This window comes from Leuciscus leuciscus, assembly GCF_965113295.1.
Source record: "Leuciscus leuciscus genome assembly, chromosome: 6".
NCBI classification, from domain to species: domain Eukaryota; kingdom Metazoa; phylum Chordata; class Actinopteri; order Cypriniformes; family Leuciscidae; genus Leuciscus; species Leuciscus leuciscus.
In genome coordinates this window covers 12,921,457-12,947,974 of record NC_138730.1, presented here as the reverse complement: position 1 = coordinate 12,947,974, position 26,518 = coordinate 12,921,457, and the positions used below count along the sequence as shown (strand labels likewise).

The 26,518-nt window shown below is 38.6% G+C and overlaps 1 protein-coding gene across 1 annotated transcript in view; it reads right to left on the bottom strand.

Moving 5' to 3' along the window:
- The window catches only part of wnt9a (wingless-type MMTV integration site family, member 9A), a 50,160-nt gene extending 25,073 nt beyond the window's left edge, over positions 1-25,087 (bottom strand). The window contains exon 1 of the mRNA XM_082174071.1: positions 24,914-25,087. Coding sequence (XP_082030197.1) covers positions 24,914-25,005 — 92 coding nt within the window. The 5' untranslated portion in view covers positions 25,006-25,087. The remainder of the gene's footprint in view (positions 1-24,913) is intronic.
- Between the last annotated feature and the right edge of the window lie 1,431 nt (positions 25,088-26,518).

Here is a 26,518-nt window from a genome sequence, read left to right as displayed (position 1 = left end):
ACTCGCCGTGTTTGGAGGAAGAAGGATGAGTACAACCCCAAGAACACCATCCCAACCTTGAAGCATGGAGGTGGAAACATCATTCTTTGGGGATGCTTTTCTGCAAAGGGGACAGGACGACTGCACCATATTGAGGGGAGGATGGATGGGGCCATGTATCGCGAGATCTTGGCCAACAACCTCCTTCCCTCAGTAAGAGCATTGAAGATGGGTCGTGGCGGGGTCTTCCAGCATGACAACGACCTGAAACACACAGCTAGGGCAACTAAGGAGTCGCTCTGTAAGAAGCATCTCAAGGTCCTGGTGTGGCCTAGCCAGTCTCCAGACCTGAACCCAATAGAAAATCTTTGGAGGGAGCTGAAAGTCCATATTGTCCAGGCAGCGACATCCCCGAAACCTGAAGGATCTGGAGAAGGTCTGTATGGAGGAGTGGGCCAAAATCCCTGCTGCAGTGTGTGCAAACCTGGTCAAGAACTACAGGAAATGTATGATCTCTGTAATCTGCTTTTCTGATGTATCAAATACTTATGTCATGCAATAAAATGCTAATTAATTACTTAAAAATCATACAATGTGATTTTCTGGATTTTTGTTTTAGATTCCGTCACTCACAGTTGAAGAGTACCTATGATAAAAAATTACAGACTTCTACATGCTTTGTAAGTGGGAAAACCTGCAAAATCGGCAGTGTATCAAATACTTGTTCTCCCCACTGTAAATCTTTAGATGCCTATAACTATTTTCTGAATGGTTATGTACACGACTTGTGTGGTCCGATTCTGGACGACCATGTAAAGAGTGACATTACAGTGCAATTTTAAAGATGTGAATATTTTATAGAAATAAAAATAAATTTTTAACTTTATGTATTTGATCATTCTTTCTTACCAGGTTCTTCAGAAAGTCTAGTCACAATCAATCACAAAAATGTATACAATCATAGATGATTCACAAATTATCACAATAGTTTAGAAAACATTATGCGATAAAATTGTCGTTGATTATTGCACCCAACAACACAACAAGATGACATTTTATGCTCCCTACGTAGCCGAATCTGTGCTGGTTTGTATTGGCTGCCTCCAGTTTTCCCTTTGTTTTGCCTCCAGCTAACACCGTGACGTAACTGTGACGTCGGCGCAAAAAGGGTCTATACTATCACCCAGTCCTAAAAACACGCTCTATAGCGCTCTATATATTAAGACATTATAGACTTAACATTGTGACTTCTATGTTAATTGTGAAAAGCGCTATAAAAATACATTTGAATTGACGTATACTATCAGTCCCAGACCATTTATAGTTTTTATTACAGGTGTTCATGTACAGATTCTATCTTTATGGTTGTATGATTTTTTCACCACTTGGCGTTTTCCATCATGCTTTCTCACAAGAGTCTTCGCTGAAGTCCTGTCACTTTTTTATTACTGTCTGTTCAGCATTTTTGTGGAGCTTAGTTCTGACTTTGCGATGAAGTGATTATGAATGAAAAAATGTCAATAAGATGATTAATGGATGAGCACCAATAGATTTCAAAGATTAATGTGAGACACATTGGAAAGCCACAACAAATGTTCACATTTCATTTGATTATAATTAAAAAGCTAACTATGCCCTTGCCTGTGAATCTGAGGATTAACTCTGTCAAATACTAAAGCTACTGCACATAGACGGCTTATGACTGTAGTGGTTCTCACCTGTAGCACCAAATTCACGAGTTTGCCTGCACATCCAGATTTAATAGTAAATGGAAAATGAACTGGGCATGCTGTCCTCGAAGGAGGCTCGAACCCAAGGCTCAGCTCAACCCCCCTAATAACTGTACTACGTAGAGGGTGAATGAGAGAAATAGAGGAGAAGATGGAGAGGTGGAAAGATGCTGGAAGATTTGTCACGGGGACGGTGCAATGACTGCTGCTTATATACACTCATAATGATGATTGACAGGACTGAATGATTAGACTCCTCCCAAACCTACTTTTGAAAAGTAATTTAGGCTGCATCCGAAATCACACTCTTGAGTAGGTACTCATAATTTTGAATGAGTAATTACTTTACGGCCGCTAAAAAAGTACATTCTACATAGAATGACTGTGTGTAGTATGAATGTAATCTGGATGTACAACATTCGCCATCTTGTCATTATCATGTGATCTGCCAGCATCAGTTACGTCGCTTCACTGCCATTCATAAATCCTCTCCTGTGGCCTCATGGGATAGTAAAATGTTCATTGTATGCACACTTCAGAATCTTGCCAGAAGTAGGTCATCCAGGTATTTATGCTTACTCTTGTATGAGTACAGTGAATTTGAACATACTTCTTTTGTCACATACTGTTTTTCGCCTACTATATAGTAGGGAAGTATGCGATTTCGGATGCAGCCCTAATGTTGTGGTCACACGTCACTTAAAAGGAGTGTGAGAGTGTCAGATTAACTTGTAGAGCCTCCTATTAGTTTATCATCAAGGAAGACACCAGTATAATAAAGGAATTTTATTAACAAAAAGATTGAAAAAAGTAACTAACACAGCTACTAAATGAATACCTATGGATAAAGAAATAAAGTGATTGGGGACTGAATTGGATGTTACTTTGGAAAAGTTACGTTATCTTAAGATAAAATGCCGTTTATCCAAGATTAACCAGGTAAACTGTCTAAATTTAACAAATAAACTCAATGATTATTTGATATTAGCAAACATCAGCTATACAACATCTTATGCAAATTAAAAAATAATACACTGACAACACAAACTAATGCCAAGCTCTCAGGGAAGAGGTTTGGGAAAGTGATATTTACGTTCCACGTGGTGATGAGTCTGATGCGGGCAATCTCTAGAGCCTTGAACACAAAGTACTGGGGAATGCTGAACTCCTGGAGCACAGAGAAGGTCTGGAACACACAGATGAAGGTACCTTGGAAGTGAATGTTTTAAAGTTGGTGCAGAAGGTCCTGGCAATCTGGAATATGCAGATGGAGGAGCTTTGAAGAGAAAGTTTGCTTGTAGTTATTGCTGTTGTTGTTCTTCTAAAGCTCAGATCCTTTTAATCCTTCATGAGCAGGAGGTAGTTTCAAATTGGTGCCTTTCCGAACCAACAACGTGATTGGCTGGTGTCAGAGCTAAGTAAACACAGTATGGCCCCACTCTTAAAGTTCACAGTTTGAACAGTGTCTTTAAGATTTTACCAATTTTTATTTAATTTCAAAACCACATCCAGATTAATCTAGGCATTGTGCTAAACTCATATAGAGTCCAAATATGATTCTCAAATGTTGAAATTTCACTTATGCATTTATGTATACCGTAATGAGTTATAAGTAGCCTAATGAGTTTATACACTGTTGTCACAAACAGCACTCATTAAGTGTATACAGTTCCATGAATGTATACTGTATAAAGAGGTTGTGTTTCTTTTTTGTCCAGTTTGTGTAATGCAAGAATGTATATGAAAATCTATCTTTTTTGTGGCTGTCCTGTATCTCAGCCACATGACAAGGCAAGAGTTAAAACCTGATCACATTGAATTGAAACCTTTCCACATCATTGTGTGGAAATGGAGTTCAAACTTTGCCATCGGCATATGGCATACGGCATCCCTTCAAATCTTAAAAGTGTGTATTTAAAAAATAAAAACTACTTGCTGATAATATAATAGTAATGAAATAAAAGACTACTTAAGAGAGTACACATTCATGACTGTGTTTCTTAATTTAAGTAAACTGTTAAAAAGTGTTCTTTATAATAGGGTAATTTACAAATAAAGCTTCTAAAAGGTGTTTTTTTTTGTTTTTTTTTTACTGATGTAATGCATATTTTTGAGACATGAACAATGTGTTTAAAGGTTCACTTTGAAATAAATTTTTGGTATGTTTTAGCTTACCTCAAGGGCATCCAAGATGTAGGTGTCTTTTTTTCCGCAGTAGTTTCAATTTTGATATTTTTAGGTCAAAGCGTTCTTGTCTGTCAGTCATATAATGCAGGTCGATGGTCACTGTCTCAAAGAGCATGCACAGAGTCCAAATTAAAACAATTCCCCGTCGTCCAAATTAAACAATTCCCCATCGTAAGTACACATTGATGGCCTAAGACACGAAACGAGCGGTTTGTGTGAGAAAACGAACAGTATTTATATTGTTTTTACCGCTTATACACAGCCATGTCCAAGTGATCTGATCTGACGTGTGCGCAGACTCGTGCATAGATATATACACTAGATGTCGCCTTAAAGACATTCGTTCCAATGAACTGCCGTAGACAAGGCGACATCTAGTGTGTATATAATGGTAAATAACATTTCAAAGTGTTTAAATTATTTTGTTGAATCTTTTTATGGCAGGTGGTACAACTAATAGTATGTAGTTTTACCACCTGACATGGAAAGTGTACCTGTCACCATGCTCAGTTAGTTTGCTTACATGGACCTCTAGTGTGTTTTCATTCATTACATGTGTTTCTTTGTCTTTGTTTCCCGCCTCTCATTTGGTTCCCATGGTCACTGACCCAGAAAAACTATTTTTTTATTTTGTCTGTACTTTTATCTGCCTGTTTTATATGTAGCATAGGATTATAAAAATATAGTTTCTGAATTTTAAATTAAAAATAAACTTAAACATGGACACATTATAGCTGGCAAAATTATAAAGATACTTTGAGAAAGTAACTTTTGATCATAAAAATAGACATCCTTTGTATTGCCGCCAAAAGTTTCTCATCGAAAGCAATGGGTTATTGGTCACATCAGTAAAACGTTTACATGACAACGATATGCTTAAAACGGAGACGTTTTTCCATTGAGTTCTCCGCGTACAGATGACGCCATTGTCAAAACTATCCCCATTCACACAGATCCACGAAAACGATAAAAAATGCTGTATTCTGCTGCCAGGCCATTAGATGGCAATGAAACACTATAGACTGAACACGTAATATGCATGTGCATTCGCATTTTTGTTGTTTACACTGAGACTGTTTTAAAAAACGTGCACTTTGAAACCCATTTTCAAAAGTTTGCGTTTCCAGGCACCCAAAACACTGTTGTCGAGTAAACGAACGGCCAAAAAGTTTAAATTTTTAGTCGAAAACGGTGCCGTGTAAACAGCCCCTGAACCTAGACTAAAGCTGCGGTCACACTAGACTTTGAGCACACAACATTTCTGTAATGGTAACAAAATGATGTCACATTCTGCAACATCTTTTTTTTAAAACCTATTTCAGTATATATACAGTCTAGTCCACTCTACTGTAACTCTGCAATCCTGTAGATTTAAAGTTTGTATTCTTTTATGTGAGCTAAATATTCACGGCGTGTTGTATCAGTCTTCTATTGGTCACAAGGTTTCACATGATACGAATTTCCAGGTCAGAGTTCACCAAATTTGAACTTTGGAATGCAGCAAAATTCGAAACTTCTTAGCTTCAGCTTGCATTTTGGTCTCCCACATTTGCACGTGTATGAATGGAAGTCAATGGAATGAAAACTGTAGTGTGACCACCCCTTAAGCGAACTTGCTTTCAACACGTTTGGGCTTGCTGGTTGTGTGGTCTCCTGGCTGGCAAGTCAGGGTCCCCAATTACTTCAAATGCATGCCAATCATTCCCCCCAGCTGTTGACCCCAAACAAAGCCTTTTCTCAGACACCCCCACCCCCCACCCCCCACCCCACCCCCAGCTGTCTACCACAGTAACCCAAAACAAAGACAGATGTGAGGAAAAGTATGAGTTACTCGCACAAGCCAAACAAAAACCTTCGAGGAGTCCATTCGTGTTTCTATCTTGGCTTGAAATGCACTTCTTCAATTCTCTGGACAAAAACATGGCAATCTTAGCCAAATCTCAACAGATGGGTCTGCAAGATGGATTTAACATTAGTCCACAATGATTGTTCAGAGTGTTTCAAGATGCTTCAATGACATTTCACACATCACAGTCATTGTTACAAATATTGAAGAGATACCAAGCAAATCTTTCCATACGATAAAAATGCTCAATATCTGCTCAGTGTCAGCAAAATGAACCTGTGGCCTCCAACCCTGACCCTGTCTGATTGTATTTTGTTGTCAGAACACCTCCTCCAGGGGTATAGGGGGCCCATGAAGCACTTCCTCCACTAGAGAAAGAACACCTCCTCATTCGGGGGCAGAAAAACACCTCCTCCTATACTTCATGGGTAGAAGAATCCAGAGAGCTGGATGAATTTCAGGCTGCAGTGCTGGAGTCCCATCTAGAGTCTGGCTGGCCTGACCTAGCAGGAAAGCAATAGTGGTAGATCCAGCCAAGCAGCAGTGGCAGCCAGTTGTGCATTGTGTCGTCCCCAGTGCCGGCCCAAGCCTTTTGGGGGCCCTAAGCAGAATTTGATTTGGGGGCCCCCTCCCACCACGCAGAGTCACCTGTGCTTGACGATTATTTACACAATGTCACGCTATAATGTTACATTATAAATTAATACAATGAGGTTATGTATTAATAAAAAATAAATACTTAATAAAAAATAGATACTTAAAAAAGTTTTAACTTTTTCTCTTGGAAACTTCTGAAAACAAACTGTCACAAAACATATTAAAAAAATTATTTGCAAAATATCCTCCAACGTTTTGCAACACTTTGCAGTTTGAATGATGTCTTGTATGAACATGACGGAGTATGTTTTTATGTTTCCACTGTTCGATCGCGCCCGCGACTCACACACACACACACACACACACACACACACACACACAACATATTCCAGCTTTGTAATCTTCCACTGTGATGTTTCCAAGCACATTTTTGCGCATGTGAAGAGGATTATTTTTTCCGTCGATATTGGAACGCGAGTGAAGTACAAAGCCTATGATAAAGAATAGTTTACCATCCAAATCCATCGCGAATGATCGGAGATACGTGAGCCCAACGCCGCTTACTTTCACTTTCGCTTTAAATTATTTCGTTTTGGCTTGTTTATAGTTATTTTTTTATTCTTGTTCTGTTCTGAATATCATTACATTTAAAGGATAAATCATTGATCAAATCAAATTTTTGTGACATGGCTTAACATTACATTACCGTGACTTTGCGCACGAGTTGTCTATGCACGCAAGGTTATGCGCATGACTCAAACACTGGCAGAACCAGCAGCAGTTGTAGGCAGGTATATTGATCATGAAATCAGAATTTTTTTGTCTTGAATTATTAATCCTTTCATTCATTTATGTCACTTGTTTAAGTTAATTAATATGTAAAAAAAAAAAAAACTCGATTGGGGCCGCTTAGTTCGCTTATGCCTCGGGCCGGCCCTGGTCGTCCCCACATGTGTGGCAGCCAAAAAATTCTAATGACTCCCTTCATAATGATCATGCTAAAGCTAATGTTTACCTGTGGGGTGTGGTTAGCGTGGCAGGTTACAGATTACTGCTGATTAGTGTTTGACAGGTGGATACATCGAAAAGACTTGCTGGATGTGTTTATTTGTTTATGAATTTTTTTATTGGTGACAGCTGTGAAGTAGTAGTATACAGGTGTTGTATACCATGTTAGGAGAACGGTAACTGATTAAACTTAAACAGAACTGTTTACTATATGACAACATTTACTTAATAGTAAATTGGTGTAATGGTAATAGTAAATGAGTGTACACATTAGTGTAATGGTTTAATCAATTACATGTCTGACAAAACACCTGACTGAGACCTGGTGCCAGATCACTCATGACTTCTCCATAATTTTTCTGTAAAATTATTAACACAAATTTGACAAAAAAGCATTGTAGACATTCCAAGTCCCAAGAATATCTTCTTTTTCTTCAAGCAATGCCAGTAAACAACATATCACAGCTGTTCTATATGATGACACATCTTCATGAAGACAAATTTGCACCCCTAAATTTATCTAACCAATGTTAACCAAATAACATGAAGATGATGGGTCATGATGGGAACAGTTGAGTAACACACACAGAATGACCTTTAGAGTCACTGTGGGCTGTAGCTACCTAATGAGACTTGTTCTCTTGTTCCCATCACCAGTCAACTGGCAAAACGGCTGAGAGGTTGAGAAATATAAGGTTGTAAATTTGTCTGTTCTAGTCACTTAAGAACACACCAAAATCTACAGGGAAACTGCAGATAAGTACAAACACAGGATGGCTAAAAATCAATTGGACACGGATAGACATTCGAGATTGTTTGAACATTTCGCAAAGAAAAGCACATGTTTTCCATGTGCTAGTGGGGCCAGATGGATGAGGATGAGATGATTATTTACTCGGCACTAATATTTTGTTTGGCAAGGTCACATGAGAATGTACTTAAAATCATTAACAGAGTTGCCAGTCTACTACAGCTGTAACCAGGTGTAATATCCAAAGGAAAAGTTAATGGACAATACCAAGCACATACCAAAGGAAAATAATTTCTCAGAGGATTTTTCAGTTATGTTTTAATCAAGTATCAACTTTGTAATTGATGTTTCTCTAAAACTTTGTTTGAAATACACAAATGAATTGAGGTGAACAAGAATAGCTGGATTTTTGTGAAGAAAATGCACATGGTGTTTGTTTTAGTTCAAAGCTCAGTGGTTGCCAGGTGCTCTGGCTGGTTTCTGGTAGTTGCTCACTGTCTGCAGTCAAAAGAGCCCACCCCCATGTTTCAATGAAATTCTAGTCTATTAGAAAGGTCCATCTGTGGCCTGAGACGTTGGGATAGGCTCCAGTATCCCCGCAACCAGGACAAAGTGGATTGGAGAATGGATGAACCCAAGTTTGAGGAAGATTAATAGTGATGCTTTCCTTTGGCAAGCACTAGTAATATAATTGTGGACAACATTGCTGAGATGATTTGGTCTTGGATGAATTTGATGAGAAATTACTTGACTCAAATTTAATTCACTGACGTTTATATACCGGAAAATACGGCAACTACAAATTTAGGCATAGTTTTTCACATTGTTGTGAACTGCATTGTTGTGAACTGTTTTATATGGAGACTAACTTGAGAAGCAGTTCAGACTCCACAAGTAATCTCACTGGTGTCTATGAGAAACAATATTTCCAAGCCACAATTTCTTAGAAAATAATTTAACTATAAATGTAGGGGTGGTAGAGTAGGACACACACAGTAAGTTGGTGCATACAGTAGCGTGCGTGTGGTTAGCATTAGTAAGAGGTTTAATCGCGGGGCTCGACACAGGTCAGCTGCTCAGCGATGGTGACTGTGTGACTGGCACAGCATGGGTGCGCCACAGAGCTCCACATGACTACCTATCGACCTCACACCATGGCACTGAGAACACCAGCACCCAGTGACAGGTACGAGAGCTGCTCCACTCTCTCATTTGGGCTTCCACTAAAAGCCTTTTCGAAAAGCATGCAAACATAGACCTTAATGATGTGTTTGTCCTGACCATAAAGGCATAAAAATGGACTTGAGAAGATTGGAATCCTAACATGCTTTGACTGTGGGGGTCAGTAACATAGCATTTATGGTTTTATTGTAAGCTGCATGACAATATAATGACACAGCATCCATGACACTGATTCTATGGGTACACTGATACATTGATCATCTTCATGTCAAATAGAAGACCAAAATGCCTTTTACAAAACCAATTAATCTTAAAATACCACCTAAATTAGTTACAGTTATTTATATTTGCTGCTGACATAAATTATATAGCTTTTCCTACATATTAGAGACTCTTGAAAAGTATTACATCTACAAGTACTGCAGCTTGTTCCTAGAGGAACCAAAGACCAAAATGCATTTTACAGAACCAATTAATCTTAAAATGCAAGCTATAAATCTTAAGCTTTATTAGTTAGTTAGTTATTTATATATTTTTATTTATATTTATCTTTCCTTTTTCACAACTGATGCCTATAAAGGAACCAGTTGTATTGCTTAAATGTTCTGTTACCGAAACTATAATTAAAATAATCTGGGTCCAAGCACAAATGGCTTGTGTAGATGATACAGTTATACAATGTCCATGTCTCTTTTCAAATAAAATAAAGTCTATAAGTATCTCTTTATGGAAGCATTATGCTATGTACTATATTAAAATAGACAAATAATACTGAGCATGTTTACATGCACACCAGTACGCTGATAACTCACAAAAATCAGCTTATTGAAATAACCTGTTGTCTGGGTTTACATGAAAACCAATAAACCGACAATGCGAGTTAACCATTTTTAACCAAGTTAACCAAAACAAAATAATTTGCATATCTTACTGCCGAGTATTTCATTGTGTCGGTTGTGATGGTAAATAAAGCATTAAAAAGCGAAGAAGACTGCAACATGTCAGCGGGAAATTTACGGCTAATTTATTCTCCTCTCATGCAGTTACAGATGCAGCATTTTGACCGTACCACTTCTTCTGCTGCTGCAAGAGATGAGAACACTTATAATTTTTTGGATAAAGAAAGAGTCTGAGTTTGCGATATATTTCCTCCTCCCTTACTGAAAAACCCTCACTGTCTGGATGCGCTTAAATCCACATTAAGGATGCATTTTTGTCACATATCATACATGTCCACCTCAATAAGCAACAGAAATCAGCTTAAGGGGCAAAAATCTAGCTGTGACGATCGGTTTCTGCTTAAGCCATTGATGACCTTACTCCAATAAAGGAAAACGGGTTAACGCGTTTACATGATCACGTGCATTGTCAGCTTATTAAGCATAATTGGGTTCAGAACGTGCATGTAAACGCACTCACTACGTTTACATGTGCACCAATAATGCGATCAGTGTACGGCCTTAATCGCAGTAAGATGTTTACAAGACACAATAAGAATTCTTTACTCCAGTTTACATGCAATTTTCATTATTTTGATTATTCGCTAATAAGTATGGTCACACCACACTCAGATTTGCGTAGAGTATGCATGTTACCGGCTACTGATTTAATCTAGACGCATCAAATTCAAAATAATCTTTTTATGGACGTACTGGATATTATTTGGTGCCGTGATGAACACAATGCCGGTGCTATGCCGAATTCTGACCCCCGCCAAATTATTACCCCCCTAGTATTGGTAGGTTTAGGATTATTTGTGGGGGAGGGGTTAGGATTAGGCAATCAAGTAGCGACTTCAACGAGGGGGGTAATAATTTGGTAGGCAGTCGAAATTCGGCACAAGACCAGGTTTGCCTATGGTGCGTCGCGTTAGAGACCTGCGCGGGACACAATTTTCAGTCCCGCTCCCGCCCGCTCCCGCAGTGTTCAGTCCCGCTCCCGCCCGCTCCCGCAAAGATTTGTCATTTTTAGTCCCGCTCCCGCCCGCATCTGTGATATTATGTCCCGCTCCCGCCCGCAAATGCCCGCAAGACGGCAGGCAGGATGTATGTTCACTTTCTGTCTCACGAAAGGTCTTGGAAAAAAATGCGATTTGTGTCCGTTGTATGTTAACACCTTTTGGCATTTATCGCAACAGGCAAAAGGTAGTTGATTCCCCTCTCCATCATGCACAACCGAAAAAGACTGCCAAATGTCTGATTTGAGGTTTCGTGATTTATTTATTTTTTTGTAGTAAATGTGCCTTTCTTTAGAGAAGTACTTACATCTGAAGCGCTTAGGCCTATATCTGAAGCACTAGAGGTGCTCTTTTCCTCCTCCATGCTGTCTATTTTGAACTTGAAGCTTTCGAATTCGAACAGCGGGAAGGAATTGTCTCTAAACAAGTGTGCGTGAGATTAGGCCCCGCCCTACCCCAAACGACAACATCCAAGTTTAGGCTGCTTAAAACGTTTTTATTGCTGCCAAACAGAATCTCCCTCACAACTACAAATTATGTACGCTACTTTAATAATTTATATATTTTACTTTACACTCATATTTAATTTGCGGGAGTGCAGCGTATCATCCCCCCCCCGCCCGCACCCGCAAGTGCACCTTCATCATCCCGCCCGCTCCCGCAATGACCTTTCAAAATTTGTCCCGCGCCGCTCTGTTTTGCGTCGGGTCCCGCGGGTCCCGCGGGACTCCCGCGGGAGTGCAGGTCTCTACGTCGCGTTCTTTGTGCCGTCTGGATGAAGATATGGAGCAGAGACTGCGCAGCGAGTTGTGTTGACAGAGTTTAGCGATTTGAAGAACAGAAGCTTCAGAATAATATCACAGAGTTCATTCATGAAGTTGTGTGAACAACACACAATCTACACGTGTAGAATGACGACAACACAGTCCTGAAGTGTCAACTAGTCTCTCCCTGTGAAGACTTCCTTCCCTTCCCTTTACCTCTGTACAGATAAAACGTTGTCAAAATGATTCCGGTTCGCATGGATACGCGAAGTGACAAATCTGTATTATGATTTTCTGTTAGAATGGTGTTGTGTAAGTGCCCCCTAAGTTAATAACTAATGATCTTTGCAACAGAAGTGAATCAGTCAAAACTAACTTTAGCTGGACAATAACTTTATTCTAGAGCTGCTGTAAAGCCAAAACAATCTCTGTTACTTTAATTTCCTATTATCACATTCGGAATCGGTGCATCACTAGACTTGTAGTAAGTGTAGTAAGTGTTAGTAAGTTAATGAAAACAATATAATCAGTATACTGAATTTTATTTATAATAGTTTTATCCATGAAAAAAACAGCCAGTATATTTGCAGAGATACAAGCAGCAATGTAAAAGTACTTATTATAGCGCCACCTATGGTCAGATCGAGGTGTGTGTACACCTGAGAAGTGGGGTGCATTTGAGACCATCCTGCCAAATTAGGTGTTTTTCGGATGAATGGTTTTGGCTGGCCAGAGCTTTATACAGCAGAAAAATTATAAGTTTGGCACCTTCGTGTATATATAGCTGCAAGCAGCATGAGGCTGAAAGGCATGATGAGGATCATTCAAATCGGTATGCTGCACTGAATTGAAAGAGTTGAATTGAAACTCTGCAGGTAGGTACATCTCCAGGAACAGGATTTGGCACCTCTGCAATTTTTGTCCGATTTTGAGCCGAATTCTGACTCATGCGACTCTTTTTTGAGCCGGGCTGATTTTCATTTTGTTGTGCGTCATTTGCCGTGCAGTGTACAGGGGGAAACAAGAGGCAATAAACCTCTCCCGCCGGTAATCGGATGGTCGGATGAACAGTTGAAACAGAGCTACGAACTGACTGACCTAAACTCAAGTGTTTTTTCCCTCACTGTGCCTGCATGAAAATAGAAGTTAAAAGAAAACGAAAAGAGGGAGATCTTTAAGTTCTGAAGCGCACATCGATGGATACTTTTCTATCCCAGCCTTCACACAAGGCCACGGGAGAGGATACGTCATTATCGAACATGGAGGAGAACAGCGATGCGGGTGTTTTCAAATGTTAGTATTAGAAACCAAAAACATGGTTCCATGTATTAAAAATCACATTTGTTGAACTACCATGGAGTAAACTGTTGAATTGTTGAAGGTGTTAAGACGCTAGACAGTATATTTGTGATTTTGCTGTTAAAACACTTTTATTATGTATAGCTAACAGCGGAGCTTCAGTAAGCACACGTACGTCTCCAAAGTGGATTTACATAGACATTTAGTAAGTGTCTTAAAGATGTATATGGTTTATTTAACATCTGACAGGAAAATCTTCGATAAGTATTGAAGATGAGCACATCACAACATGAAATAGACATCTGAGTGATGTATGTTTTCAACACTGCTTACATTAGATGAATGTAAGTAATGTAAAAAAAAATTCATAATAATCTACATAAAGTAGCTAAACACCTGTTATCTATTTTATTTGTCCATTAGTACTGTTGATCAGTAAATTGAGAAACATTTATGTTGAATAAAAAGTGAGTTAACACATCAGCAACAACCTCAACGTATACATGTAGTATTGAGCTCATAAATCACAAAGGTAACGTGAATCTAGTTTGAATGAGTGAGTATACTACAGAAATGAATAAAAATCTATTTAAATCTAAAGTTGTAGTTTATTTTAATTATTGTAATTTCAAACAGAGTTATTACAGCACTTTTCTGATTCTTGAGTTCTGTGCATTTGCTGCAGAGCTTTTGTAGTGAAGCAGAAAAAAAGAGAAAACCTGAAACAGTAAGATCATTTTGTTATTTCTAATACAGAAGTCAACTGATATTGTGCTATTAAAATGACTGCTTTTGTTTAATGTTTGTGCATTTTTGTAGGATCTGAAATGTCCACAGACTGATGTGAGCACTGAGGATGGGGAGCCCACAGCAGCATCCGAGAAATGGTATAGTGCCATGGACGAGACCCTCAATCACTCCACCTATCCTTATTGCCTCATCTGGCCTGGATGTTGTGGTCTCTTCATCCTCAGTGAGCCCAGAGCTAGCGAGAGCTTCTAGAAAAAGTTTGTTCTGCTGGTTTCTGTTCATTCAATGGAGCCTGACTTTCAGAAGCATCATCAAAATTGTCATGAAGATTCTGAAAGTCAGGCTCCATTGACTAATATTGTATGAACAGAAACCAGCAGGACACACTTGACCAAAATCAACTTTTGTGTTCAGAAAAAGAAAAAAAGATTGAACCACTCAACAAGGCAAGTAAATAATGACCGAATTTATATGTTTGGGTGAACTAAATCTTAAAGTCCCCCAAATAGAAATTGTATGAAATGTATGTATGCATATGATAGTAGTACCTTGAAGAAATAAACTTTAAGAAATAATCAGCTTTATTGAGCGTTTGTGTGAATTACAAAAATCACATTTACATTAATGCATTTGGCAGATGCTTTTATCCAAAGCGACTTACAGCGCGCTTATTACAGGGAATATCCCACTGGAGCAACCAGGAGTAAAGTGCCTTGCTCAAGGACACACTGGTGGTGGCGGCTGTGGAGACCGAACCAGAAACTTTCTGCTAATCAGTTCAGTGGTTTAGCCCACTACACCACAAAAGTGATAAAGCTACAACAAAAATTAGCATGTTAATTGTACAAATATGAAATAAAATATGGCAAGAAACAGAATGCTGACATGAATTTTAAAACGTTTAAGTGTTTTACAGGTAGAGCAGGCACACAAATGTTTGGAGTAGACACAGCGGCAGCCAGATTGTCCCGCACATGTTCTTCCACTCTTGCTTCAAGGTTGTGGAGTTCAGGGGGGCCATCATCATGGTCTTCATCATCCTCTGGCTCAACGTTGTCCCCATTGAGAAGAGTGGGATTGTGAAGCACAGAAACAACAACCACACAACAACCTCAGGCACAAAGGCATGGCTCACCAGTGGAGCACCAGTGTGTTTTCAGCATGCTCTACTATGCTTCGTGCACAGGAGTGCTTGCTGTTGAAACAAGCCTGCACATGGTTCTATGGGCTGCCATAGACTCAACTGCAATAATGAGTAAAAACATTTTTAGATTATATTAGGCAAAATGGCTGAAAAAAACAACAAACTCAAATACAATCACTATTTTGATACTAATTGATTATCACTTTTGACCAATAGGTGGCGCTATTTCCAAATTGATGTTGTGTGGTCAGTGTGAGGTGAGCATGTGAGCATGTGAACAAACGGCCAAAACGCATAAAATAGGCTGCGGTTTTGAAAATACCCGTGTCCGTGTGGACAGTGCCTCAGTTTGGCATCATGTCAACAATTTAGTTGATGCATTATTCAAAAATGGTCCATCAAAAAGTTTCAAATAACTTTAAAGGTCCCGTTCTTCGTGATCCCATGTTTCAAACTTTAGTTAGTGTGTAATGTTGTTGTTAGAGTATAAATAATATCTGTAAAATTATAAAGCTCAAAGTTCAATGCCAAGCGAGATATTTTATTTAACAGAAGTTGACTACATAAAACGGCTCGATTGGACTACACCCCTCTACTTCCTGCATTAATGACATCACCAGAACCGTGTTTAGACTAACCTCCGCCCACAGGAACACAGGCGTATTGATGGCGAAATGTCAACAGACGGTTGATGTTTACCTATAATCGGATACCGCAAAAGTTTAATTCGAAGTTGTTAGTTTGCTCTGTCCTTTTCACCACGGACTGTTTTTCTAACCTGGGATAATATCAAGCAGGCTTCTCTCAGCGTTTCATACTGACGAAGGGGGAAAATTTCAACTATATTCCAGCAAGCGGTAAGTACAAGTAGTGATTTAATATGGAAGTAGCGATCAACTTCACATCGTTTCTCTTAGTAGGATGAAAATAATCTTACTTAAACTGTGATTAATATACAGAAAGCGATCAAAGAACAACCCCTTTCCAATCGTCCAAGCTGTCAATCACACAGCGCGAGTTTAATATGGACACTTGCCAAAACTCGTTATGAAATCAATGACGCTGTTACACTGCACAACGAAGCTCTTACTGTATTTATATACCTCATGTTTGCATTGGTGAAATCATTAGTGAGTGCTGAAACTGCGTTGCAATGATAAGATCTTTTTTCACGCGATCAACAGGCTGTCATCTGCTCAATGCTCGTCACTGCAATTTTTTATGTGATTGAAATAGATCTAAATACTTAAAAAACTTCTCACGATTCGTTAATCCCGATAGCTGTAATAGTAAAAACGTATAATAGCTGTAATAGTAAAAGTTTTCCAGATAGTTTCACATGTAATGCCAGATATTTCATATGCAAGCATTTCAGCCAATCACAGCAGAGGGCGTTTACGCTGAAGTCTCTCAGCAGACACGCCCCTTCAAACAGAGTGTTCAAACCAGGGAATGAAATCAGGCTAGGAAATATGCCTTTTATTTCTAAATTATAACAATTTTTGATCTAAAAAACATACTAACATTATAAGGGCACCCCTGGAAACATGATAAAATAATAAAAATAATCCATGGAATGGGACCTTTAAGGCATGGTCTGAAGATGATATGAGCCAACGTTGGTGAAAATCAGAACAACTGACTAGGAGGAGTTTTCAAAGTAATTCAAAATGGCAGACAGCAATTTCAACCAAATGTGACGTAATTGGTATCATTGTTCTTAGTATGACTCAATGGATCAATCAACACACTAGTTTCATTAAACTAGACCAAAGTAATTGAAAGCTATTAGCATTTTTGAAATGTCATTATAATTTGACCACAAAGTGGCGCTGTCTCAACTTTTTCACTACCTTCAAGGCGTGGTGCCAATGACACACACCAAGTTGTGTAATGATACACTAATGCTTTCATAAAATACAGCATTTTACGACAAAATAAAAAATGGCCAACACCCACAATTTGGTATCATTTGACTTGGCATGCTGTGCCAAATCTAAAGAGACCAATTTTGAAGTTGTGAAAAAAAGGCATTTTTTATATCTCCTGACCACTAGCAGGTATCCTTAGGTAATCCTCAGGTAACCTCATGTTCATTTTGGCATGCTCTTCTTCATCAAATTTTTTTCACGCGTTATTCAAGAATGGTTTGATTAATCAACTTGAATTCCATAACTTTTTGTTGGCATGTTCGAAAGATTATCTGGTTCAATTTTGTGAACGTCAGAGCCACGGTCTAGGAGGAGTTTGAAAATGTAGGTTTTTCAGAAAATTCAAAATGGCGGAAAAAAATTCATGACGTCATAGTTAATAATTTACATTTACATTTATGCATTTGGCAGACGCTTTTATCCAAAGCAACTTACATTGCATTATCCTATACATTTATACATTGGCATGTGCAATCCCCTGGGATCGAACCCACAACCTTGCGTTGTTAACACAATGCTCTTACCACTGAGCTACAGGAAAGCTAATAATCATCTTGATCCAAGGAATCAGCAAAAAAATATATAATTTTGTTTGAAGCCTTTACGGGTCATTATTACCTAACATTAGGTTTTAACATAAACATTAGTGCAAATTTGGACAGTTGGTGGTGCTTGAGGGATTAAAATTTGCTGTGTTTATTGTTCAGACTCCACTATCTGTGTGCCAAATTTCACAACTTTTTACCATATGGTTCTATGGGCTGCCATATACGGTGGCCCAGTAGAGCACAACACAACAAAATTTTAAAAGCAAACATAAGTTCACAACATAACAGAATCATGCCAAAACACAACGAAAATTCTCCAGAGTTTTCCTTACCACTGTTCTATAGAGTCAGCAGTCTCACAAAGATATCAATACCACGCTTAGTTTAAACCGTATCCATTGTATATCGACATGAAATATTAATTCATGTTTGTTTTATTTATATAGCACATTTAAAAACAGCAAACACAGCTGACCAAAGAGCTGAACAAAACAAAAAACAAAGAAACACAGGGCAAACCACACATTCTTGACAGAAGCTCACAGTGAATTGAAAGCCAACGGAAAAAAATTGGTTTTAAGAGATGATTTAAAAACAGTTAAAGCCTGTGCCGATTGATAAACGCCAGAAGGCTGTTCCACAGCCTAGGGCCGGCAATAGCAAAGGCTCTATCTCCTCTATGCTTTAATCGCAATCTGGGGACAGAGAGAAGTCTCTTATCACCGGACCTCAGATTTTGTGTGGGATTGTATAGATAGAGTAGCTCAGAAAAAATAGCTCGGTGCCAGATTATTTAAAGATTTTAAAAACAAACTCAATTCTAAAATGCACAGTTAACCAATGCAGCGATCTCAAAATTAGAGTAACTTCAAATTTACATTGTCCTTTGAGGAATTTTGCAGCGGCATTTTGCATAACGTCATTTTAATTTATACAAATTATACGTTTTAACCACTTGGTGGAATTAGGAGACGTTCCCTCAGGCATAATCCGTCGTGGTAGCATATCAAAGCATTCTCAGATATAAATAATCAGCTATAATGCACGCAAGTGATTTTGAATTATTATTTCATGGCGATATACAATGGTTACATTCTGTTAAAACTAATCTTGATTTTGATATCTTTGTAAGACTGCTGACTCTATAGAACAGTGGCAAGGAAAACTAACTTTACCGCACTCCAAGAACCCTCTAGTGGTCGGGAGCATTTCCGTTTTGTGTTGTGGACTTAGGTTTGCTTTTTATATTTCATTGTGTTGTGCACTACTGGGCCACCAATAGCCATAGACTTCAAGAATGGAATAATAATAAGAAGAAGAAGAATACTAAAAGATTAAATAGGTGACTACGAACCTTAGGTGCTTGGCCCCTAATAAAATTAAGAAGAAAATCTGTATAAATACAATAGGATTCCGGCACCTTTGGTGCTTGGACCCCTAATTAGCCAAAAACATTTTGTCAGGACAGAGACATTAGTGAACCCAACTGTGAACCCAGGTATTTACTGACACAAATGGAGTAAGGATAAAGGTAAGTAAATGCAAGTCAGTTCAATGATGATATACTCAACCCGTTCTCATTAGATCTCATTAGCGTCTCTATAGCACGCATTGTGTTTATCGTGCAATTTATACACGAAAATGACTTTTTACGTTCAAATGAACGCTGTAAACCCCTTGGGTAGGATTAGGGTACGTTCATATAATACTTTTGGGTAGGATTAGTGGTGTGGGGTGCGTGGGTATTACACGCAATAAAGTGTGTATCATATGCACCAGAAAATTTCGTGTCATATGCAAGTAAAAACTAATTTTAACGTATAAATTGCACACAATGTGTGCTATAGAAACACATTTCATGAGATCAGGCTGGTATACTGGTTGGGTAACATGCTTTTCTCTTTTACCAGGGTGACGCACACACACAGGGGAGCAGGTAAGATGAAGGAACACAGCCAGTGTTGCCAATATAGCATCTTTGTCACTGGATTAGCAACTTTTCACACTGCTTTAGCAACTTGGTTTTTATTTTTATTTATTTTTTAAAGCGACTGCAATAAATCTAGAAACTTTTTGGACTGCTAGCTAACATTTAGTCAGTCACTACATCATACATCGTTTTCAAAACATATTGCAGTATATTATGTCTTAAAGACTGAAGACTGAGTGTAGTCATGCGCTTAACCTATCCTTACCAAAACCAACTATTGAGACAATAAATTAATCTGCCATCAATAAAACCATAATTTACAAAGACAAGTCTTTTTATAGAAATACATCCAACCTGACTTATTGCTGCATGACTGATAATAGATAGATAATAGATATACAAATATAAAAAATAAACTGTAGGATCTGTTGTTGTATCTGTTTGTTTTGTTTATTCAAGTTATACATCAAGCAGTGCAGCTCTAATGGACTAAATGAAAAAGCAATGCAATTTAAATAAATAAAAAACTCCTAGTTTGATGCAAGCACAATGAAACAGCAAAAGCATGAACTCCATCAAGGTACATTCTGGGTTTGACTTGCCTACTGTTTTGAGAGCAACACCCAGTCCATGCAATAAATGTGCATGTATGGTTCATAGCTCAGGGTTTTTACAGTCATCTTATGGTTTTTTTAGTCATCTAATCTTGGCTGTAGTCACTGATCATTTTGGCCCACAGTCCACCCAAAGCCCTCTGTGGAGGAAAACAGTCTGTGGTTGGAGACGGAAAACCCATGACATGGTAGTGCCACTAATTAACGTCATTTCATCAATCCGTGACCACAAAAAGTTATTCAGATTCCATATTGGCTTTCCGGTTTTGCCTGTCTGTGCTGCTGTCTGCGATGCCCATCACAGCATTTCCAACAACAGCCTACATATCTACAAAGCACACAGCTGATGGTAGGAACGGACCCGCCCTCTCTTAAAAAATTGAGGCAGACCTCCAAGCTGTGGTTAGATCCATGCTACCAGAATATTGAGCCGTTTGGATGCAAGTGAGCCAAACACATTTAAAGACATTCCCCAGAGCAATAATACCATATAATCAAGGCAGGGTTGGGATGACTCCTGCGGGAGAAGCCATTCTCAAAGCTTGTCAAGAAAGCCATTGAGGAAAAACAAACCGGTAGAAATTTAGAGACACGGATTTTCTGTTTTTCAAGTGGTTACTTGAAATGTCATGAAAGCCAAAGAAATGTTGGTAATCTTAAGTGTGTTTATAGTACAAAAGTTACACTATGTTAAGCTGTCCAGCAATGATACACACTTTGGTGGGGTTGTGCCTTTACATTATGTGTCTGTTAAGTGAAATGTTAACAATGGCATTTTAATTTTGATTCAGTAAATTGTCTGTGCGTGTATACAGCCTCTGAAGGAAGTGGTCACGTGAAGATCTTCAGTTGCAGACACTGCTATTCTCTGGCACTGAAAGGCGATCCACCGCAGCACAGGCAGCAGCTCTCATCAACATTCCCAAGCACAAGTCTAGTCAAGAGATTAAATCTGAAGCCTTATGCAGCAAACTGCTTCTGTATAGGGGCTTTCCTGTGAGCTGTGGCCAAAAAATGCCATTGCAAACAGATCAAACTGACCACAACTACCTTTGAATAAAACTACTGCTCTGTTTACCTTCTCCCTGTATACTCGTCACACAGCTCTCAGTGCTCATATCTGTTTTACCACTCATTTCCCACTGTGCTAAGGTTTTATAAAGGAGCAGATGATGACTGAAGAGCCGAGCACTTTTACAGTAGTGACTGTACCCCCTGGTGGAAACATCAGGCACTGCAAGTACTGCTACACCTAATGATGGGCAGGTTCTGACAAATCATGACTCATTAATTAGTTAAACCAAATCAGAATAAATGAATTACATGACAAGTGATGCATATCTAGAAATGTAAGAGGCCAGAGGCTGAGTGCTAGAAGCACAGTATTTCCTATAGAAAGACTGTAGAAGCCTTGGGCCTGTTCTGACATTGTTCTGTCTGGGTTTTGGGGGACGGAACAACACCAAATTGTTGAGGCCTCATTACAGGGTTATAATGTACATACACATGCATGTTGTTGCAGCCAACATCTTTAACGCAGGGCTTTGGAACATGTACAGTAAGAAACAAAAGTGCAGCCTCATTTAAAGCAAAAAAAAACATTGTCTACTAGAAAAGTGTCTGAAAATCTAACCTTGTCAACTTATAAAGATATTCAATTGAATTGTTTCTTGCTAATAGGTCTAAGTATATTTCACCAGTCTTTTTTTAAGGCTTGTTTACACCTGGTATTAAGATGCGTTTTGGTCAATTGGATCACAAGTAGACGAGGCAGACATATGTCCGTTTACACCTGGTGTTTTAATCAATCTCTTTTGTCCACTTTCAATCACTTTTGTCCTGATTTCTTCAAGGGTCTATGCATATGTATGTTTTTTTTATCTTTTTCGATCTAACAGACAAGACAAGCGTTTTCGACTACCTCTGGAAGCTCAAAATGTTTTAGACCCTGTTAACACCTGTATTTAGCGTCGCCCACTTGTGATCCGATAGACCAACACGCATCTTAATACCAGGTGTAAACAGCACCTTAAATGACAAAAAAATAAATAAATAAATAAATCCAATAAAAAAATCATATGCAACCGTTTTTGGCTCTACATATTTAAAAATTGTAGACCCTTTGTACATCGTGATTACACCTCGGTTTATACTTGGAATCAGAATTTAGGTGGGAATAACCAGCATCTCACACAAAAGTCGTAAATATCTCCCCTCAATTCGATTCAGGTTCACATTTGGGACAGCAGTTCCCCACATGTACCCCAGTCTGGCTTCCACAGGAGATCTGCATAAACTTGTCAAAGCCAGGCACAAAAGAATCTCATTCCATGGATATTCAGGGCTTATTTTCCTTATGTTTTCCCAGCATGTAACCTCTTCCCCTTTCTTTCTTCAGGATGTTTGAGGTGAGCTCTAAACCAAGACAAAAAGTGTGTAGCCCTAGTATTGCCTTGTTTCTCAGGAATATTCAATGTTCTATCACTACTTTGTCCCCAACCATCCAAACCTGGTCTCCCTGGGATTTTTGTTAAACGAGATACAGCAGAAACAAACATTGGGCACCTGCCGCAACAGGCTAGATGGGACGGGTGGTAAAAAACTAAGTCTTTGCATTCTTGTGGCCAGGATGACAATTTCAGCAGCGGCTCAGCTAGGCAAGGAATCCCACCCAACCCTCAGAGACGCAGACCGAGGTCAAACAGAGACTGTGTTTAGATTTCACATATGCTCCACCGCACTGGGGAAATTGGGTATGCAACATTGACCCTCTACTTAAGTAAATCAGTGCCAAGAAGATGCGGCATGTGCTTCATGGAAGGTATTTATTTGCACTTTAGTAGAAGCAAGTGTGACAACATGTCAAAATATAATGATTTCATGCTGGCTCTGGCACGAATGGCAAGGTTGAAAAGACTTAAGTTTGTTTATTGACTGTATCTCACTGACTGTGGAGTTCTTAGCTATCTGGAAAATGACACCCATATCACCATTCAAAAATTAACACTCATTGTGTGAGATAAGAAAGAACACCCATAATGCCATAGCGAAATATATCACTAATGAGTTTCCTATAGTTTGTTTTCATGACCTGATAACATGGAAGTACAAGCAATTTCCGTCAAAGTAGACAAAGTGCTGAAACTGGCAAAGTGTGAATACTTTTAAACAATGGCTATTTAGCCTCGCATAAGCATGACAAATTGAATGCTAAAAATATCAAGGCATTTATTAGACGAAGCCTCTTGACACTGCATATCTGCTCATTATCAGACATTGTAGTTTATCTTTTTTCCATTTAATGTGCCAAAAAAACAAGGGGAAATATTCTTAAGAGGCTAATTGCAATTGGTAACAATCTTTCAGATCAAATAATGGAGACTATAAATCTTTATATGAAGTACTATCCCACCCATGCTAACACAGGCCAGCATTTATTAAATTTATTGACTTCCTAAGAGGGGGTAGAATAGGCTTAGACCCAATCTACAACCACTGCAGCCCAACAAACCGGTTTACTGCTTCATAATGTTCAATGGGGCCTGAGGGAGCCACTCCCGCCCTGGCCCTTGATTTGCCCTAACAATATCCTCTCCTTAGCACACCTTTTTACATATAATCTTCCATCACTCTTCACTATGGAGCCAAGAGAAATAATGATACAATGTCTTGAACTGTTGAGAAGTTGCTGAATGTGAAAACCTAGTGCATCACTACGGTTCCAGCCAGACTGGGTTAAAACACCAGGACAATATTAAACGCCCACCTGTCCTTGGAGTATGTCCATACATTTTTGATTATATTTACACCAGCATTATAATAGCCAACATTTTGTGTCCGTATAAGAGTTTAATAGCAGTCAACCTCGCTACTTTTACCCTACAAACCTGGTTTAAAACTTGTTGATGCAAGTGACAATGGCTCACAGACGATGATTAAAAGTTAAACACATGTTTCTCGAAACATGAAGTTCTGGTGTGACCGCTAAAGGCGCGTAATGGAAGAATATCAATAAGCAGAAATGAACGCGTCATTGAGGAATACATTCCAAAGGCGTTCCCACTGTATCACAATTACCTCAATTAAAATTATGCTAGGGGAATGTTTATAGGGGGAACTGGGGAAACTGTAAATTCAACACACATTCTTGAACTTGCGCTAATTAAACTTAGTGAGGGAGTAAAATGAGTGCCAAAACGAGTGTTTATGCTGGATGAAGAAATATTATCTGCGATCTTAACAGACGTTTTGGCCACCAGGTTAGAGATCTTCGTAGCTTTATTGTTAACAGCTGTGTAGAACTGCTCGTGTCTAGTTTCATTCCTCTACAAGCATCTATTAAAAAAAAAAGACGAACCTGACCGGCTTGTACCTGCCCGTCACTGAATTAGCCTAAGAAATGTATAAAATGTCCTGATATGCAGTATTTACTACATTTGCAAATAGGGCATCTTTAATGAATTTATAAATAAGTTATTAACTGAAGACTTCATGCAAACATTACGTTGTTATGAGAACAATACTCACACTAAATCGCAACTCCACAGGTTGTTACGGAGAGAAGTTTACATAACTTTTCCCCTAGATTGCGCTCTCTTTTTTGTTTATGATCTTTGATTCATCATTTCACATCTATCTTTCGTCTATTCATTAAAAAAACCTGAAGCTTGAAAAAACATTTAAAGCTTCTGCCTACCCGAAGTAAGCTGTGCTCGGTCCAGGCAAGATGATCAGATGCACTATAATGGTAAATGATAACCATCCAAGGAGAAGGTGTCCATCCAGCATTTTGTAGCAGCTCTGGGGCAGCTCATTTCGTTCGTCCTAAGTTGCTGTGTAAAATCCTTTCTTGTGAGAACGGCACTTCTTATACACTCCGAGGATTTATGCGCCCCTCCCATTCACTTAGAACAGGAGAGAGAGAGAGAGAGAGAGAGAGAGAGAGAGAGAGAGAGAGAGAGAGAGAGAGAGAGAGAGAGAGAGAGAGAGATTTTGAAAGTAAGTCTGGCTTAATTATTTACGTTTGCTTTTTATAAGCATGGGCAGTAATAATCGTGATACTTCTAAAATGGAATAAATGTACCGGTTTTCTGATATAGACTATAATCTCTAGGCTATACTGGCTTTTTAATATCAGACAAAAGCTCTTGAGCTGATGAAAGATGTTGAGCATACTCAACAGCATATTAATATTTTCCCTATTATTCATGTTTCATTTGGTTATTGCTTGCCCAGTAGAGTCAAAAATCTACTCATGTCCACAGAAACCAACATGACATTTCTTTACCAATTTCTTTAATTAATTTCTGAGGGGACATACTGGCTGGCACAAGTTCAGTGGCAGTGAGCAATTACAGGTGCATTCTTTTTCTATTAGATAGATTTTCCAATTACTAGATGAAACATTTAATAAGAAAGCAAAATAAGTGATTGGGAGTCATAAATCTTGATGAGAGATTTGGTTTGGCAAGAGCAGAGGAGAGAAGGTTTGAATGTTTTTTAATGATGAGCAATGAAGGCAACATGCACCACACTTGTAAAAGGCTCAGATAATCTGTTCTGCATTGAAGTAGCTACCAACTGAAGACTTCAGATGTAAAAAAAAATATCATTTTTATTTTAAATGAGCATTTTATCAGGCTCTTTTGTTTAGATTCAATAAGTTTACTTTAATGGCAATGCAATGTTTATTGAAAATGTTATTGAAATGCCTTATTTTCAAAAATGTCACAGATAGGAGTAAAATAAAAAACATAAAAACTGCTCATTTAAAATGTCAGACGGTTTTTGCATCTGAAGTCTTCAATTATTGATACACAAAGAATGACGTGTCATTAAACATGAATAAAATCAGTTAGTACTGAAGTCAAAGATGAAACACAAATCTTGGCATCATAATCCACCACTTACACATCTTTGTTTTGGCAGCGAAATGTTAGTAAGATAGGGATCTGTTGGGCTGGTTCCAGCTCACTCTTGGGTACACCTGGAAGGAGCTCTTGACATGCTTGACATGACAGCTCTTGAATGCTGCAACAAAATGGACCTTTTCAATCACAAGGATCACAGTAGCAACAACAGGTGGGCTACTGGAACCTTTTGCCAAGTTTCTGTTTGCTAAACTGCCTGTTCTGCTGGATCATGACACAGGTTAAAAAACAAAAAAAAAACAAGGGTGAAATGACATTATTGAGGATCTACCTAGCAACCACGAGGCAATGACATCTGCTTTATTGACACCAGATGATGGAGCATTCAACCTCACAAATTAAAAGACTGGATTTAATTGGCAAAGACAAGA